The following is an 18,531-nucleotide window of genomic DNA, read 5'->3' on the forward strand; positions in this document are numbered from 1 at the left end:
CATCTTCCTGTGACAGAAAACCTATTAATACAGCCAAATTCTGCATTCAATTAGACCTATCCATCCCCACTAAAGTTAATGCATGGTTGTAAATGGAGATTTATGAAGAAAACTATACTCCCTTAAAAGGTCAGGTTTAAAAAAAAAAAAAGTGAAAAACATAGTGATCTTGGAGATAAGATGCAGCTGCAAGTTCCCCTACTGATAAACTGAAGTTGCACTTTATTATGACTTTCTGAATTCTGTGCTGTGGTTTAAACAAAACAAAAACCTATGTGTATAGAGGATTGCATTTAATTCCCCAGATACAGTTATTTTAATAAGAAGTGAAAGGTAAAAGCTGGTTCAGCCATGGGTAAAGTGCTGCTTGAAGTAGCAGCCATGCCAACTGCTTCATTTTTTAAATAACTTGTTTTACGTTGATCACACATCACATACACATCTCATAGAGCTGGAAGGGACCTTGGGAGGTCATCAAGTCCAGTCCCCTGCCCTCTTGGAAGGACAAAGCACCATCCTCCCCCCTGCCTTTTTAAAAAAAATGTGTAATTGCCACAGATTCCTAAATGGCCTCCTCAAGGACTGAGCTCACAACCCTGAGTGGGGGGGGGTTAACGTTCAAACCACTGAGCTATTCCTTTCAATAGCAGTAGCTTTTAATAGTACTTTACCTACAAACACCATGTATCCATCACTCTCATGAAGCCAATCTGAACAATCTAATTGAGCAACTCCTGAAACCTGAACAGCTGCCAACAGAAGTCCCTGGTCCTGACTCCACAGCACACCAAGGCAGCTGTTTTCTCAGGAGATACCACATGTGGGATAACGGACCCACAGCTAAGTGAACAAATAGTGGAAATGAGCACAGCTGCTTTTTCACCCTCTGGATCAAATATGAGCTTAAAATAAGCCTTCTGTGAAGCAAACAGGATTTTCTAGATCAATGGCTCTCAGCCATTCCAGACCAGTATACCCGCTTCAGCAGTCTCGTTTGTCTTGTGTTCCCGCATAGGCAGTGGAGGAAGCTAAGGTTAGAGGAGGCATGGCCCCTTTGGGAACCAAGTTCCCCCTCATTTTAGCCTGTCCAACATAAGCAGTCTGCAGCCTTCCCTGGCCCCACCCGTTGAGAATTGGTAGTCCACACCTCCAGCCTCTGAGCATGGGCAGCCTGGAGCCCCAGCCTTACCTGCTCTCTAACAGAGCATGTCCCCAGCCTCAGCAGGGCTGAAGCCCAGGCAACCCCAGAAGACTCGGGGGGACAACTCTGAATGATGGACAGGGTCAGTCAGTTTGGGAAGGCATTACCTTTCCCATCCTCTTATACCCACTACCCCTTCATATCTCCAAGTTTAAATCACTTACAATAGTCTACACTGTCTTACAAAATCAGACAAAAATACAGAAAGGTCATAGCACACTATTACTGAAACATTGCTTACGTTCTCATTTTTACCACATAATTATGAAATAAATTATTTAGAATATAAATATTGTTCTTACATTTCAATGTACACTATATACAGAATAAACAGTCATCATCCATATGAAATTTTAGTTTTACTGGTTCAGTTTCTACTGATTTTACTAATGCGTTTTTATGTAGCCTGTTGTAAACCTAGGCAAATATCTAGGTGAGTTGATGTACCCCCAAAAAGATCCTGTGTACCCCGATGTATAAGTGCTGTTCTAAGCCCATCTCAAACAATTAAATTTCTAAAAACTTTCAATAAAGCACTTACTTCTCAGACAGGTCTGCACAGCACATTTTCTTTCATAAATATTTTTGTGAAAGGAGATGTCCTTTTAAAGTATCTTCTCTTGGGATGTTTGGTGGAGAGCAGTGAATGGACGGTGAGTGCTGCTGTTCTCCAGGTTCATTAAAATACCATCTAGTAAATCAGGATTATGTACTGTGTATGCCAAAGCTAATTTTCATTGAATTAAGTTCTGACTGGGAAGAGCTGTAGTAAGTTTCTGCACTATCAAGTGAAAGACAAAAGTGGAGTGATTGCATGTGAAGAGTGCTTTAGTTCTTGAATAAATTAAGCAATTAATGTATTTGCTTTGCAAAAGTTCAGAGCATTTTATGGAACACTTTTATGCCACTCTAGGAAGGTAATATACTGACATCAAACTTAGATGTAATATTTAAAAATAAGAGACTTTCTATTATTTCTGCATCAACATTATCAGCAATACAACACGTTGGCTGTGTCTAGACTAGCCCGCAGCTTTGAAGGGGGCATGGTAATTAGGGTGTTGGGAGATTACTAATGAAGTGCTGCGCTGCATATGCAGCACTTCATTAGGCTAAATCTTCCCCACGGCATCTTCGAAAAGTGAAACTTTGAAGTGCCGGCTTGTGTGTAGCTGCAGTTCAGCATGGGTACTTCAAAGTGTCCATGCTCCTTCAAAGTCCCTTTACTCCTTAAAAAATTAGCTTTGGCATACACAGTATGCAGCTACATGCAAGCTGGCACTTCAAAGTTTCACACTTCGAAGTTGCCAGGGGAGGGAGATTTAGCCTGATGAAGTGCTGCATATGCACTGCAGCACTTCATTAGTAATCTCCCAACACCCAAATTACCATTCCCCCTTCGAAGTTGCAGGCTAGTCTAGACACAGCCCTTATCTATGATTGTGCATATCTTATTAAAATATTTAGGCTAATTTTTTCAGTCCTTTTTTGATCAAAACTCCTGTTTATTTCCTAATATGTCTTTTCACGTAAAGAAAAGATACTAGCTTCAAAAGGAGGTCTGCTTACTCAGGGCTTTAATAATTATCCTTCTGACATCAAATTAATTGGGAAATACTTTCTGATGAGGTCTGATAAAATCCAGTTCATACACTAACTAAAGGGAAGTATAAATTTTATATAAAATTGGTCATTAAATTCAGTGTCTGAATTTCAGCCCATAATGAACAACTATACCAAACTGAGAAAGGGTGAAGAGGACAGGTTTAATTTTAAGGAGGGGCTCATTAAAGCTCCTTAAAATGTTTATGATCACCAATCTCTATATAAAAATTTAATTGGGAAGAACTTTTGAAATCTTGAGTAGACATTCCCTGTTAGAAAAAATAAATACAAATGCCATTGCTCTTGAACAAAATGCATCAAATACATATAGTTTGGAGTTGTGCATCATGTGTGAACCTGAAAATTATGCCAAGATTGATTTTAAATATGTATGTGTCTGTTTATAAATGCATGATACATCCATCATGTTTTATCTTCTTTCATATGACAGTATAAGAAACCTTATGCTTCCCTAAAGTTGCTCCTGCTATTCCTTGTGTGCATTCCCAGTTATAACTCCTGGCTTACCAAGAAAAACAAGTTGTTGCTACTTGTTACTCCTCTTAGCATTGCAGAGCCCATACCATACTGGGATAGTGAGCTGCACCATTTTCTGATGTGCATATTCAGCCTCAACAGCCATGTCAAGTATTTTGCCAGTGCTGAATCCTTATTACTTGTGTTAATACACAAAAGCAAAGAAAGCTCAATTTGACTTTCTGATTCCTTGTTAAAATTTACAGAGGTGGCAGCTAGGAAGATTACTTTTTTGCATCTTAGTTGATCAAATTTGGCATGGACAACATAGATTCAAGGACCTGGGAACCCCACAATGCCATTTCCAGGTCACTTTTCAGAGTATAACTGCACATGAAAAGCCAGGTTTTATGCCTCAGTCGAGCCTCTTTATTTTGCTAGCTTTATTCTGGGCCTTCCTTTAGTCTCCTGCAAGGAGGTATGAATTGAAGTATAAGTATTTAGCTAAGAGATAGGAGGCACAAACAGTTAATTAGCTAGCCAATATTATATTTCTCGCCACTGCATTTTCCTTCTCTATGGATTATAAGTGGCTGCAAGCTAAATCAGGAAATCCTTACTCTGAATGAAATCCATGAAAGTTTTGTCTGAGCAAGGTCTGAGCTGGGACATAGGACGTGGCAGTCAGTGTATTAATTCACTGGACTGGCTTCAAATCCCGGTTCTGACCAAAAATGTCTGCTTGTCATTGTCAATATTTATCCATGCCATAACATTACTAAATAACATAATCCCGAGGCTTACTTGGACCTGTCAGAACTAGCATAATGGGTGTATTAAAATGCAGTAGCAGAGCTGTTTGAGGAAGTTGGCATAGTGTCTGCTCTCACTCTCTGTAACTGTAGCCAATACCATTTGTCTTGCGCAGTGACAAAGTCCAAATCACACAAAAATGTTAAAAGAAGGAAATTAATAATTGACCAGCATGAGATTATTAGGGTGGGTATTTCTTGTGCAGTGCTCATTTGTGTGCAGTGTCTGTTCTGTCTTTTCCTGTGCAATGTAGTAATCACCATTAGATTTTATAATTTAGATCAGTGAACCTGAAGCACAAATGTCTAGTCCACACACCTACATTTGATTTAAGCCATTTTGTTTGGTTCCTAATGCAAAGCAGTTGTAGGATTTTTTGTAAACGATTGAATTAAATATTCAGCTGGTCCCCAAATAGCAGTGTCACTTCAGTGAAGTGAAATGTGAACAATGAGCATTTTCTTTTGTAATGATCACCCATACAAGTGTGAGACAGACTCATAGGTACAATCCAGCCCATGTTATTTCAGAGCATCCTATATAAATACGTATTTGTTAAGCTTCTTTTGTGCCCTTTCACAGCTTTCCAGTCAATGGGATTAATTCCTTCCCCAGGTAGTAGGGCAAGACACTTAATGATACCAGTGGAAGAGTTGCCAGCTTTTATCTGAATAAAATTATGCCCAATGATAGGTTTAAGGTGAGCTTTGCTTCAAAAAGTCCAGTAGTGGCAGTACTGTCACTTGTCTCAGCCATGCTAGCCTGTATCTTCTCAAAACAAAGCAAGTGATCCTGTAGCACCATAAAGACAAACAATTTATTCGGTAATGAACTTGCATGGGAAAGACCCACTCCTTCAGATTCTGGAGCAGAAGTAGGTCTTTTCCACAAAAGCTCATTACCTAATAAATAAAATTGTTACTCTTTAAGGTACTACAGGACTGCTTGCTTTGCTTTACAAGGTACTGCCACTGGTAATCCATTTGCAACCTCTTGTTCTTTATACTAGTGCTGTATCTATCAGTACTTAAGCACCTTAGAAAATGCGTGGACATTCCAACAAGGGCCGACCTGGCACTCGTAGCCATGATATTACACTGTATGTCCCAAAAACCTATGTGGACCAAGTGTCAAAGTGAATAGTGCATTTGAAAGACATTACAGTAACACACTGATGTAAGTAAGGGCAGAGTGTGAGCCACATACCCTTTGAAGACAATCTCACAATAGCCAAAACAAAAAGCAGTCAAGTAGCACTTTAAAGACTAACAAAATAATTTATTAGGTGAGCTTTCATGGGACAGACTCACTTCTTCAGATCATAGCCATACCAGAACAGACTCAATATTTAAGGCATAGAGAACCAAAAACAGTAATCGGTTCTGTATATCTTAAATATTGAGTCTGTTCTGATATGGCTATGGTCTGAAGAAGTGGGTCTGTACCACGAAAACTCACCTAATAAATTATTTGTTAGTCTTTAAAGTGCTACTTGACTGCTTTTTTGTTTTGATAGTATATAGACTAGCATGGCTCCCTCTCTGTTACTATTCACAGTAGCCAGTGGCACAAGCATCAAACAGAATCACAAAAGGCTGAATTAGATATTTTTTCCTAAGCAATGGACCACCAGGCAAAAGGGCATAACCTGGATTTATGAGTGACGGGATTTGGAAGGCCTGCTCCCAGAGAACAAAGGGAAAAAAGGCTCAAAATGTTGAACCTCTCTACATGACCTAATGGAAAATAAGTCAACCTAAGGGAGATCATTTGTCAATGGAGCACAGTCAAGCCATATACTAAAACAGATCATGTTGGCAAAGCACCTAACTCAGCGTTAGCAGAGATGAGGGCATGTCTAACCAGCATCTCCTTTTTGTACTGAAAGCAACACTCTCTCAGCATATCCTTGGTTTAGTGAATAGTATGTCAGTAGTACATGCCACTTGGTCACCTTTGGGTAAATATGACTTCAAAACTCTAGTTGGAGAGTACGTTGCTAAAACCTGGAATATAAATGGTGATGCAACCAAACAGAATATTGTTTAATGTAAACATTAAACTTTACAATCATCAAGGCTTCAAAGAGCATAAAAACCAAAATCAGAAACTGTACTCTTTGGTAAATGGAATGATTAATTTTTATGAACTGTATGTAGTATCAGTTATGAAAACTGTACTTCGAAATAAATTTGGCATGGACTTTTAGCACCAATGTCGTACTTTGAACAATTTTTTTCATCTCTATTGTATAGTTTCTTTCATTCTTTTTGCTATGTCATTATCTATTCTTCAATCTAGTGTGCTAGGTTAAGAATGGCAGGCAGCCTTATAATCCATATTATTCTGTTTTATCTGAATTCAACAGGGAATTTTCCAAGGAAAGAGAAAAAGCCAAAGCCCGAGGGGACTTTCAGAAATTACGTGAAAAGCAGCAGCTTGAAGAAGATTTGAAGGGATATTTAGATTGGATTACACAGGCAGAAGACATTGACCCTGAGAATGAGGAGGAGGGTGCTGAAGAAGGCAAACGGAACAGTACGTATTCTTTACATTTTATACTTCCACTGAAAGACAACTGAACTGCTTGGAGACAATTTAAAATAAGGGAGAGGATGCAGCATATCAAATATTACTATACTAATTTTCCATTGTGTAAAATTAGCGTTTGTAGAGCATCCACATCTTTATTAATATTTAGCTACCTACTGCCATAAAAATAGATTAGAAACATAGCCCCAGATTTTTGCCCAGACTTACTCCTGAACAAACTCTGGTCCACGTTCTGTTATTTTGATACTCACTAATAAGGTTTGAAAAGCATTGTTTTATGAAGATTTTCCATTTTATTTTTGGTTTTTAAAATGATAGTTGCTATGCAAATTGCGTGTAGCTCAATGACGTTTCAAATCTACAGTCTTGATCGCATAGCCAAAAGGAAAATATGATTGTCAGTGGCTATTTATATATATTAGAGTAAGAAGAAAATGGCTCAGAAAATATTCTTGACTCCACATTCAAAACCCAAGAAAGAGCAGACATTGGGAAAAACCTAAAGTGTAAAGGCTTCTTTTGTATTAAAAATTATGATTTACGCTAATTTTGTGAGTAAACAAATTACATGTCAGACATCCCTTCCTGTCTAGCAGGAAAGGTGAGGTAGGTCTAGACCAGTGATAGACAACTGCAAAGGGTGAGTGGGTTTCATGGGTAGTTCTCTTTCACTTCAATGGGCTGCAGGAGCCAGTGGCCCCCTGGGCTCCACCTGCCACCCTCTCCCCCCATTTCTTCACCCCTCCCACACATGCCCCTTGTGCACTGGGACACTTGAGCCTTGCACTTCGTGCCCCTACTTTTCTCTCTCAGCACGTTCAGAGGAAACAAATCTCTGGATTCATGATCCATCCCTGCTCCTCCCCCTCCTTCCAGAGCTGGAACACTGCAAATCAGCTGTTTGCAGCGTTCCAGCTCTGGGAGGGAGAGGAGTGGGATTAAAGTGCGAATCAGGCAATTTGTGCACTCTGAAAGTGTTGGGAGGGAGGGGATGGAGCAAGGAACTGCAGGGCTCTGGTGCCCTGGTGTGTGAGAGGCAAGTGGCAGTTCGGGGCAGCCAGGAGGTTCACGGGCCACAGATTAAGCCCCCAATGGGCTGCACTGGCCTGTAGGTTGCCCACCACTGGTCTAAACAGTGGGGTACTGTGCAGCAAGCCGGGTGTGAATCTACAGTGCACCAATTTGTCATGTAATACTTTGCCATGTAGACAAGCCTTAAGAATAGCGTATGAATATGTTTGTGAGGAGCAACTATCAGGAGGGTAGCCGTGTTAGTCTTTAGCCACAGAAACAACAAGAAGTCCTGTGGCACATTACAGATTAACAGATTTATTAGAGCATAAACTACTATGGGCATCTGATGAAGTGGGTCTTTGCCCAAGAAAACTTATGTGCCAATAAATCTGTTAGTCTATAAGGTGCCACAGGACTTCTCGTGGTTTTTATGAGGAGCATTTACTTGAGAGGAAATACTTGAAATCTTTTGTGGACTTTTAGTCAACATTTAAAAAATTCACTGTTGTTCACTTTATATATTTCCCCTGTTACAGACTACTGTACTAATAACAACAGTAATGATGAATATTTAACACCTTCAGATTTATACTATGACAGTCTTCAAATGCTTTTGCACCAAATATCTTAAAAGTCTACAATGACGATGTTAGTTTTATGACTGTAACAGTTGTTTATAGTTGTCAGCTAAAGTCTTTATAGCTTAGAGATTTCAAAAATACCTCTCGTGGAAAGGTTTTCATACTTTCTGCTTGATTTTCAAAGTAGTGGGTAATGTTTCAATATGTAATGTAAGATGTTGTGGGTGAGTGGCCATGCAGAACTGGAATATTTCTGTTGCTGAGTTTTATAACATGCAGGTTGGAGACTGAGAGCCAAATTCGACATCAACTATGTGGAGTAGTGCTCCTCAGATAGTTCTGCTAAAAGCAGTAGAAGCTCTTCATCCACCAAGATACTGTTCAGTATGAATAGGGGTATCAAAATGTGGCAATGAGAGATTCATCATAGATGGAAATACAGAACTTTATCCCTTGCGTCACATTAGTACCTATTCACCCTTGACATATACAAAATACAGAGCTGCATAGGACACCACAAAATTTGGGGTATAAGGTGTGTATGCTGGACTCTAGCTGCAGGGGCCAGTGGCAGAGGCCTAAGTGGCAGCTGGGACGCCAGACATGGGGCTGGCAGCAGCTGGGAACTCACAGTTTCATGCCCTCCTCCCCTTCCCTGCAGCCCTTAGTGCACTTTCCACCCCATGGAGCAGCTGCTTCTCCTTTTTTCCCCCTTCTCCCATGTAGGGCACCATAAATTGTAAGGATGGCCCTGGGTTTCTCCTCATGCAGCAGAATCATGTCTTTATTTAGCTGTGGAAAGAATGGGACAGATTTTTCCTGTACATTAGTAATGATTGTTATTTTAGGCTATGTTAAGTGTCAGGGAAGGGAATTTGTAGGGAAAAATAATTAAAGATATTTTGGGGGAAATAAAAACACTGGACTGATATTCAGACCATGGCAGTGTTGTAGAGCCTAACGGATACCCTGAAAAAAAATCTGTGAGGAATACCAGAGAGACAGTGCAACCAACACAATGCAGCTCTGCTGCTGAGCACTTAGCAGGTTACATTTTCAAAGCCTTTTTCAAATTTACTAACCAATCACCACAGCACTCTCAAGAGTCAGCTATCATTATTCTCATTGACCTCAGTGGGAATTCTTTAAAAATCTGGACTCTGAGGCATTTATCACAATTCCATTGATACAGCATTGCCTTTGAACAGATAATGTCTCCTTTGGATGCCTTGCACTGTTCAGGCAGAGGAAAGCAGCGACACAGCTGGCAGATCTGGCCAGCTGGAGAGTCCCCCAGTGGTAGGACTTTGCAGCCAGATGTAACTTAGAGGAATCCTAAAACTGCCCTTCACCAGGTTTGGGAATCAGGGAGTGCACAGGGAGTGTAAAGCCACTTTTATCCTTCATGACTCTTCAGCTATTCCCTCTGGAGCTATAGCACCACCAGAGATTTGCTTGGATAGCAGGCAGGAAAAATGTTTAGAAATGAAATAAAAAATTGGACAATGAAAACACCAGTAGGCTCCTCACTTGCAGCTGAGGTATGGGCGATGCTCCTGCAGGCAGAGGTACAGGCTTTAAGTTTGTTTCACCCCATAAAATAAACAAAGCACATGTAAGAATCTAAGAAGGTCTCTGGATTGTAGTTGTGTCCTCCAGGATGCTAAGCAAAATGCTTTTTATTTCAACTGAGTCATAAAGGTTTTATAATGTGCTGTGCAAAGATGCCTTGTTTTTTTGTTATACAATAAACTAATGATCTGCCAGTGTTGTATCGGCAGCAAGCTAGCCCGCTTCTGTATGCTAAATAAAAATTTGCACTCAGTGGGCAATCTCTTAGCCTGTTTATGCAAATGTGTTTTAAGAAGTGGAGTTTAATATCATTTTTACATGATCTGTGGCAACTTGTGAGGAAGGAATAAGGGCTGAAAAGAGGCCCCATCTACTTTCATTTGATAATCAAAGATTATCAGAAGGGGCTCTGCTTCATTTCATAATACATGTGAAGGTCTGCACAAAAGGAGGCAAGATTTCTATTTAGATATTCAGCAGATGCCTTCAGTGAAGAAAGAAGCACTCTTGTCTGCATTATGAAGTTGAATTTCGGGTATGGAGGCTTAGGAAAGTTGAAATAACTAGTACCAGCATAACGAGCTTGCAGGAAAGGTCTGTGAAGGCTTGTGAGATAAATTTAGTCACCTTCCAATATACTCCTACAAATTAGTAATTTCCAGAATGGGTTCTCTAGTGTAAAATGTAACTGTAGACCTCCAAGTTCCATTTGTGCCCCCTTTCGACATAGAATATTCATGATCACTCAAGTTTGTCAGATCCCTGCACATTTAGAATAAGGGATTCAGTTCTCCAATAACAGCAGAATTGAAGAGTGGATAAAATACTCAAAAGTGCCTAAGTCACTTTGAAGCCCAAATGAGTGGAGGAGAAGGAGGAGGCTTTTAAGCGACCTACTTACTTTAAAGTGGGATTTAGGCTCCTAAGCCACTTCATCATTTTTGAAATTTTAACCTGTGCCTCTGTCTTCAATTAAGTAAATATTTTATATGGTACCCTCTGTAATTCTGTAAAGATTTTTGCAATAAATCAGTGAGTGTTAGCTAATGTTGAACAGACACACATTCTAACTATTAAGATGGAAATAAATTGCTAAAATACTCCAGAATATATTGTTTTAATGATACACCAAATCTCATGACTTCAATTCTGTGAAAAAACTCCCATTGACCTCAAAGGGACTAAAATCTGGTCCAAAATATAGAAATCAGTGTAAGCAGTGAATGGTTTTAGGGTGTATTTAGTTATGCTGCTGGTAATTTCATTCTGTGTTTTGTCTAATATTGCCTGTATTGTATATGTGGAAACATTTTTATTTTTGTATTGCAACCACTGCCATCTACTGTGTAAATGATGGGATTACATATGCTTAACACGAAGGGGTTACATTGGACGACTTAATGGCAAAGAAGAAAGGCAGATTTAGCTGCTTTAGCAGTTCTTCCAATAAACATGGTAAAATGTGTTCTGTATTGCTGTTGAGCGTTCTTTTAATATATTTGATGAGATGGTTCTTGGAAAAATATTTACCTTTTTAAAATATAGAAATAAACAGATTTTGCATGCAGACATACATCATGCATGGAAATGATCTGCTGTTTCAAATGCATGCTTCAAACAGATTGGTGCTTGCAGTGCTCTAACTTTCTAAAGCCTTATTTTTATCCATTTACATTTCCACTGAAGCGTTCCTTTGTTTGAGAGTGTTCTAGTTGAAGCGTAGGCTTACCTCTTCAAAAGGCAGGTGAGCCAGATATAAAAGCATCTTTTAAATTCAGCTATGAAAGAACCTACCAAAGCATTTCAGAAACTGCATAACTGATTATAGTGTAAGATTAGAACAGCATATTTTAGAACTGTAGACTGTACAGATATAGTGTTTAGGTTGTTGTTTCCCTCCCTCTTGATGTACCAAACTGAATATAATGCTCTTATTCTGTGTACTTTTTTCCTTTAATCCTGTTAATTTTTTTTCCAATAGCAAATACTTTTAGAATATAGTAGTTAATTTCCAGTCTACATGCTTTATAGAATGGCAAATATAGCAATTCGTCAAAATCACAATGATAGCAATTGGGAAGAGCTAGTTTTAATTCTGCAGAGAACAGAATTATTGGTGCAATTGCTTACTTGCCGAGATGAGGCAATCACTTTTTAAATAGCTGCTAAGATTTCAAGTGCAGTTGACAAATTTGAGCCATAATATGAAAAAATATCAATCCAAACAGAAATCTGTAAATTGAGAGAACACACGAGACATAAGCAAAATACTAGAACAATAACCAAATGTAAAATTCAAGTAATTTATTCTGATGTTAGATAATATACTACAGGTTGGACATCTCTAATTCGAAACTCTCTAGTCTAGCAACATCCGTAATCCAGCATGATTTTAGTTAGCAGGATGACCACTTATCCTGGGTGTGGCTAAGTTTCCCGTGGTCCCATAAAGTTTTTTTCCAGCCACCAGTCCTGGCACTCAGCATTCTTTGCTGTTATTTAGCTGTAATTTACTCTTAAATGCCTCCTAAGAGTCCTGTAAGTGGTGGAAGTGTTGTTAATGTGCTAGACTATATTGACCTCCCATAGTCCAGCAAATTATCTCATTCAGCACTGGTCAGGTCCCAAGGGTGCCAGACAAGAGAGGTTCAACCTGTATTAATTAGTATATATGCTAATTAAATAAAACATATGTAAAACATTTTAGGAAAATTCTTACTAGAGGTTTGAAAGGGTCATATTGATTCAGTTTGAAATTATTTTTACTATACTATTCAATCTACTTTTGGATCATTTTTATTATTTGGAATTACCTTTTTAGAAACATGCTACAAGACTTCAGTAGTTTTTCACATATACTAGAAGTGAACCTCTAACCCATTGAGACTATTCATGTCTAAGAAAGGGCTGTTGGACTGGGGCCTTTCACTCTGAGGGCTGGATTTTCAAAAACAATCAGCATTGACCTAACTGTTCCTGTATATGTCAATGGGAATTTTATTATGGACTTCAGTGGGATCTCAGGCTGCCATTAAACACTTAAAAATCCCACTCTAAGCCATTCTCTTCCAGTCATGTATCTTTCTTCAAGATCTGCCACCTCTGTGGAAAAATTTCAGGACTGCAAGATTTGACCTTTTCCCTCAGATGGTCCTAGATAAATTATATTTTCCATCTGTTTTACTGGGTATATAAGATCCCCAAAATGTAGGTGGTAATCCCTTAGATCTCAAATAATCTGTGGAGGCCTACTGAATTTGGAACAGCTGCATGGAAAGCTGATGCATTTACACTGTTGCCACCCAGGGCCAGGCAACCAAAGCCTCCCACCTGACCTTCTAAGTGGTGGCCAGCAGAGTATGAGAACCTGTGGGAATTAATGCTGACAGGATCAAAATTAAGAATTTCTCTACATGGTGCATTGGTCTACACCTATGGTTTGCAACCAGTTCTGAAGCAGGAGGTACTAGAGTGGCTTCTGCTGTTGCAAACTAGCCGCATTATTCTGAAAATATATTTATTATTCAGGCCAACTAGCCACACTCCATTGGCCAAAGAGCCAATGTGTGTTTAGCTAGTGTGTTGAATACCATGGGTCTGCACTATAGGGGTTATAAATTCTAACGCACACCAGAGTGTTGTGCACAGGTTGGCCTGTGGATGCCTGGCTGACATGCACTAAAAATTCCCTAGCCTGAGTGACTGTAGTTTTGTTAGAAAGAGGATTACATCAACATCAAACAGGGAACTTTTATAGCATGCCAGCAGGGTCCATACAAGCCAGTTTGTGTACAACACACTAGTGTGCTCTGGAATTTATAGCCTGTTAGTGTAGACAAGTTCTAGCTCTGTAGGCAATAAACAAGTCCCATAGATATAGTGAGACATAGATCTTCTTTTTCCACTTAGGCTATGTCTACACTAGCCCCAGACTTCGAAATGGCCACGCAAATGGCCATTTCGAAGTTTACTAAAGAACCTCTGAAATGCGTATTCAGCACTTCATTAGCATGCGGGCGGCCGCGGCGCTTCGAAATTGACGCGGCTCACCGCCGCGCGGCTTGTCCCAACGGGGCTCCTTTTCGAAAGGACCCTGCCTACTTCGAAGTCCCCTTATTCCCATGAGCAGATAGGAATAAGGGGACTTCGAAGTAGGCGGGGTCCTTTCGAAAAGAAGCCCCGTCGGGATGAGCCGCACGGCGGTGAGCCACGTCAATTTCGAAGCACCGCGGCCGCCCGCATGCTAATGAAGTGCTAAATATGCATTTCAGGGCTTCATTAGTAAATTTTGAAATGGCCATTTGCCTGGCCATTTCGAACTTTGGGGCTAGAGTAGACACGGCCTTAGAATCACAAACACTGAGAGGCTTCAGTGTCAGAGTGCATAGTGCCCCCATTCTTTGCCCGCATACCTTCCGACCTCTGCAACAAATAAGGCAAGGAGCTAGTGTTTCATAAAATTATGTAATTGTATAATTAAAGGGTGTACCATAATGCATATATGCTAGGATGCCAAATTAAGGCTGCACAGGCAACCTTAATTCTAGCATTTCCTAACTTTGGAGTGCTTGATTTTGTAACTATAATATTCTTTTAATGTGCACTTATGTAATTTCCTAGATTTAAAAAAAAAAAAAAGCAAACTGAAACTGCTCCAGAAATTCCATGTTATGTGAGTTGAATAGCAGTTCTGGTCAATTCTTTGGATGAGCTGATGATTGGTTTATTGAAGATTTCCTGTAGAAATGACCTAAAATACAATATTACAGTTTAAGTATGCTGGGGAAATTTTCAGTGATAAACTCTTTAACTTGCCCCTTAATCATTTTGCCCCTTAGTCTTTAAAATGTCAACCTTTAGAAAGTTCATGCACTTCCCAGATGAGGGCAGATAAGCACATAGATATGTGTCTGTCAAAAAAAATAAACTTGGCTTAAAAAATTCAGCAGTGTATTTTAAGAAAATAGCAGAAATATTAACTTGTTCATGCCACAATGATATTAATAAGGGACATGTCGTTGCAAATCCACATATAACATAATTATTGGATCAGCTAGCTTTGCTCTGGAAAGGCACAATCATTTCAGATGAATAACAACTAAGAATTTGGCAATATATTTGACCTAAATACTATATCTTTGGAAAATATCAACCGTTGCATGTATCAGAGGGGTAAGTGTGTTAGCCTGTATCCTCAAAAACAACGAGTCCTGTGGTACCTTAAAGACCGACAGATTTATTTGGTGATAAACGTCTGTGGGCAAAGACTCATTCTGTGAGGTGCATGGAGTTGAAATTACAAATGCAGGCATAAATATACTAGCCCATGAAAAGAAGGGAGTTACCTTATCAAGTGGAGGACCACTACTAACTAGGCCAGTTCAGTCAGCGTGTATGTAGCCTACTCCAAACAGCTGACGAGGTGTGAATAACGAGAGGGAAAATTGCTTTTGTAGAGAGACATCCATTCCCAGTCCCTGGTCAAACCCAGATTCAGGGCTGTCCCTAGGAGACTGCAGGGTCTGGGGCAAGTCCACTGTATGAGGCAGCCTCTTATCATTTTATACAGGTGAAATCTGGTTACAGTGAACTTCAAGGCTACAGCTTACATATTAATGATGCCTAGATCTATAACTATAATGTTACAGTGTAGCTCTTTTTTATAATTATAATTAAGTGCATATAATTAAAAAACCTCACTGATCAGATTAGTGTCATACCACTTACATGCTACAATCCATCTTCCTGGATTTCTCTGTAGCACACTCAGTGCTTAGATCATGGTAATACAGGTTTGATGCTACTTTCTTCTCAATGGATAGAATGTCAAGTCCACCCAGCCTCCCTGGAGATATAGTTGGTTGTAAGCAGTGTTCCCTATAAGCTGTTCCTTTGTACAGCCACTTTGGAGAGATTCATTTGCCACCCAGTTGATTAACAGAGGACCCACAGCTAGGTTTTGTTTCTATTGGTGTTGCACATTTGCACGTGCCTCGGTGCACAAAAATGAATCCATGCATGGATGAAAAAATGTGCATGTGAATGGACAAGATTAGAGGAAACATAGTGAGTTACCAAATGGAGGCTTTCTGCAGTATCCAGTTTCTTATAAAGTGTATTCCATGGAGGAAAAACATCTCTCACTTAGCACAGCTGAGGTCTAACAGAAGACTGGTCTCTTTAAGGTCATAAGATTTCCCTCTGATTCATCCCACACATTGTTATTTCCTCCCCATAAACTCCTTCTCCGTAAAAGGCTGTGGTCGTATATCTCAGCCTTTTCAATGCAGACACCACTCTCAGCCTGGATTAGCTAGAGTGGGTGTGCTCCAGGAATGTGACTGCTGAGCTGTGCTTGGAATTCAAAGACATTCTGCCATCACTCTCAAAGCTACGTCCCTCCATAATGTCATTCACAGTTGGTTTATAGTTAGAGTTATAGTTAGAGTTAAGTACAGACTGGATCCCTAATTTCCCCTATACTGTCTATTATTATGTCATTGCTTCCCATACTTTTTCCTCACACTTCATCTACAAAGTCACAAACTGAAATAGTATTATGACCCTTTTAGAAACAGAAATGAAATCCTGTCCTAACTGTAGTCAATGGCGAAACTCCTAATAACTTCAACAGGGACTACAGTTTTACCTGAAATCTTTGTTTGTCTTAAAGCAGCTATATTCAGGAAAAGTGGGGTAAAACTTTTGATCAGCAATAAAATCTTGCTAGAATTGAATTCAAGGCTTGCCAAAAAATTACATTATTATTATACTTCTTCTGTTTTATAAACATTCTGATACTTATTTAAAATAAATAAATGCACCCTGTCACTGAGTGATACTTCGCAAGAAACTGGATAGTAGCAGAAAGCTTCCATTTGATATTTCCTAACTAGAGGATGACCGGTAGACCTGACCTTCCCATTTCTGTAGGATGTATGTATACAGGTTGAATCTCTCTAGTCCGGTGCTCTGTTGTCTGGCAACATCTGGAGTCTAGCATGATTTTCATTAGCTGGACAGCCATTTATCGTGGGTGTGATCAAGTTTCCCACAGTCCCATAAAGTTTGTTTCCAGCCACCAGTCCTGGCTCTCAGTGATATGTGCTATTATTTGGCTGTAATTTTCCCCTCAGTGTCTTCTAAGAGCCTAGTAAGCAGTGGAAGTGTTGGTAGTGTGCTAGGCAATATTAACCTCCCATGGTTCGGCAAATTCTCTTGTTCAGCACTGATAAGCTGTGGCCACACTTGGCCAAAACTTCGAAATGGCCATGCTAATGGCCAAATTGAAGAATATTAATCAGGCTCTGTATTGAATATTCAGCGCCTCATTGGCATTAGCATGCTGCTGGCTGCAGTGATTCAAAAGTGCTGCTTTTGAGCGCATGTGGCTACATGGGGGTCCTTTTCTAAAGGACCTTGAACATTTTGAAATCCCCTCAGCTGAGAGGAATAAGGGGATTTCCAAATGTGCAGGGTCATTTCGAAAACCACCCTTGTGTAGCCGCACTGAGTTGCGTGTGTTTGAAAGCAGCACTTTTGAAGCACTGCAGCTGGCAGCATGCTAATGCTAATGAGGCACTGAATATTCAATTCAGCACTTCATTAGTATTCTTTGATTTGGCCATTTCGAAGTTTTGGCCAAGTGTGGCCACAGCCACAAGGTCCCAAGGGTGCTGGACTAGAGAGTTTCAAACTGTACTACAGCCTGGAAACAGTGGAGTTAATTCCCCTTCCACTTAACATTTATTTTATACAATTACAGCTCCACTGATCTCACTGGAGTCATTCCTGCTTTACTCTAGTGTATGTGGGAGGGGGTTAAGGTACTGTGTTAGCTAAAGGATGCATTCATTTCTATGAATTGGTTCTCATACTCTCTGATTATTCAAGTGAATCGGAGTTGCAAGATTGGGCATTTGAAAAATCATTTTTCCCCTTGTGTGCAAAGAAGCTGTTCCTAGTTTTGGGCAAGCAAACAAAAAGGCTGCAGAATTCCAACAGAAGAGAGAGGGCCAGATTCTACTCTGCTGTGCCAGAGAAATGCAGAATAACTCCACTGACAGGAAACTTTGTCCCTAGAAGCTGATCTTCCTCCCTTTGAAATAAGGAGTGCAATTCTCACTGAGGGCAGTTTTGCAGGATCGGGCTCAACATTACCCATAAAAGAGTTAGGGAGGGAAGAGAAAGGGATCCTGAATGAATATGGAGAAAAAATATATCCCTGCAAAAATATCAGAAGAATTATGAACAAGAAAGCTAACAGGAGAATTAATGTATCCAAGAATTATGTCGTTTAAATATAACAGGCTATTCTGCTATACAGAAGAAAAAAAATTCCACAATCCACCAGTTACCTTAGCAGCTGCCACAAACCATAGTACATTGGAGTACTTCTGCATTTCCGGTGTCTTAAAGCAACACTTCTGCAATGATGTGGTGACATTTAGGCCTTCCTTCCTCCTTGAAACATTCTTATTCAGGAAGCACGTGTAAGCAGCTGAATCAGCGCTTCCCAAATGGGAATGTATTTAAATATATACTTAATTGCTTTCTTGAAGTAAGGACTTGATGCCTTTATATTTTTAAGAGCACTGTTAATAAACATTTTCCCAGTTTAAAATACTTTCTGTATCTTACACATTAATTCAAATCTATTTTCCCTATCTTACTTTGACATGTGAAGAGATTATTATTGTAATGGACAGAAATCCA

At 39.7% G+C, this 18,531-nt stretch overlaps 1 protein-coding gene across 1 annotated transcript in view; it reads left to right on the forward strand.

Moving 5' to 3' along the window:
* CACNA1D (calcium voltage-gated channel subunit alpha1 D) overlaps nucleotides 1–18,531 on the forward strand; it is a 354,295-nt gene that overhangs the window by 191,130 nt on the left and 144,634 nt on the right. The window contains exon 9 of the mRNA XM_075006076.1: nucleotides 6,465–6,634. Within this exon, the coding sequence (XP_074862177.1) occupies nucleotides 6,465–6,634 (170 nt within the window). The remainder of the gene's footprint in view (nucleotides 1–6,464; nucleotides 6,635–18,531) is intronic.

This window comes from Carettochelys insculpta, chromosome 11 (assembly GCF_033958435.1).
Source record: "Carettochelys insculpta isolate YL-2023 chromosome 11, ASM3395843v1, whole genome shotgun sequence".
Lineage (NCBI taxonomy): Eukaryota > Metazoa > Chordata > Testudines > Carettochelyidae > Carettochelys > Carettochelys insculpta.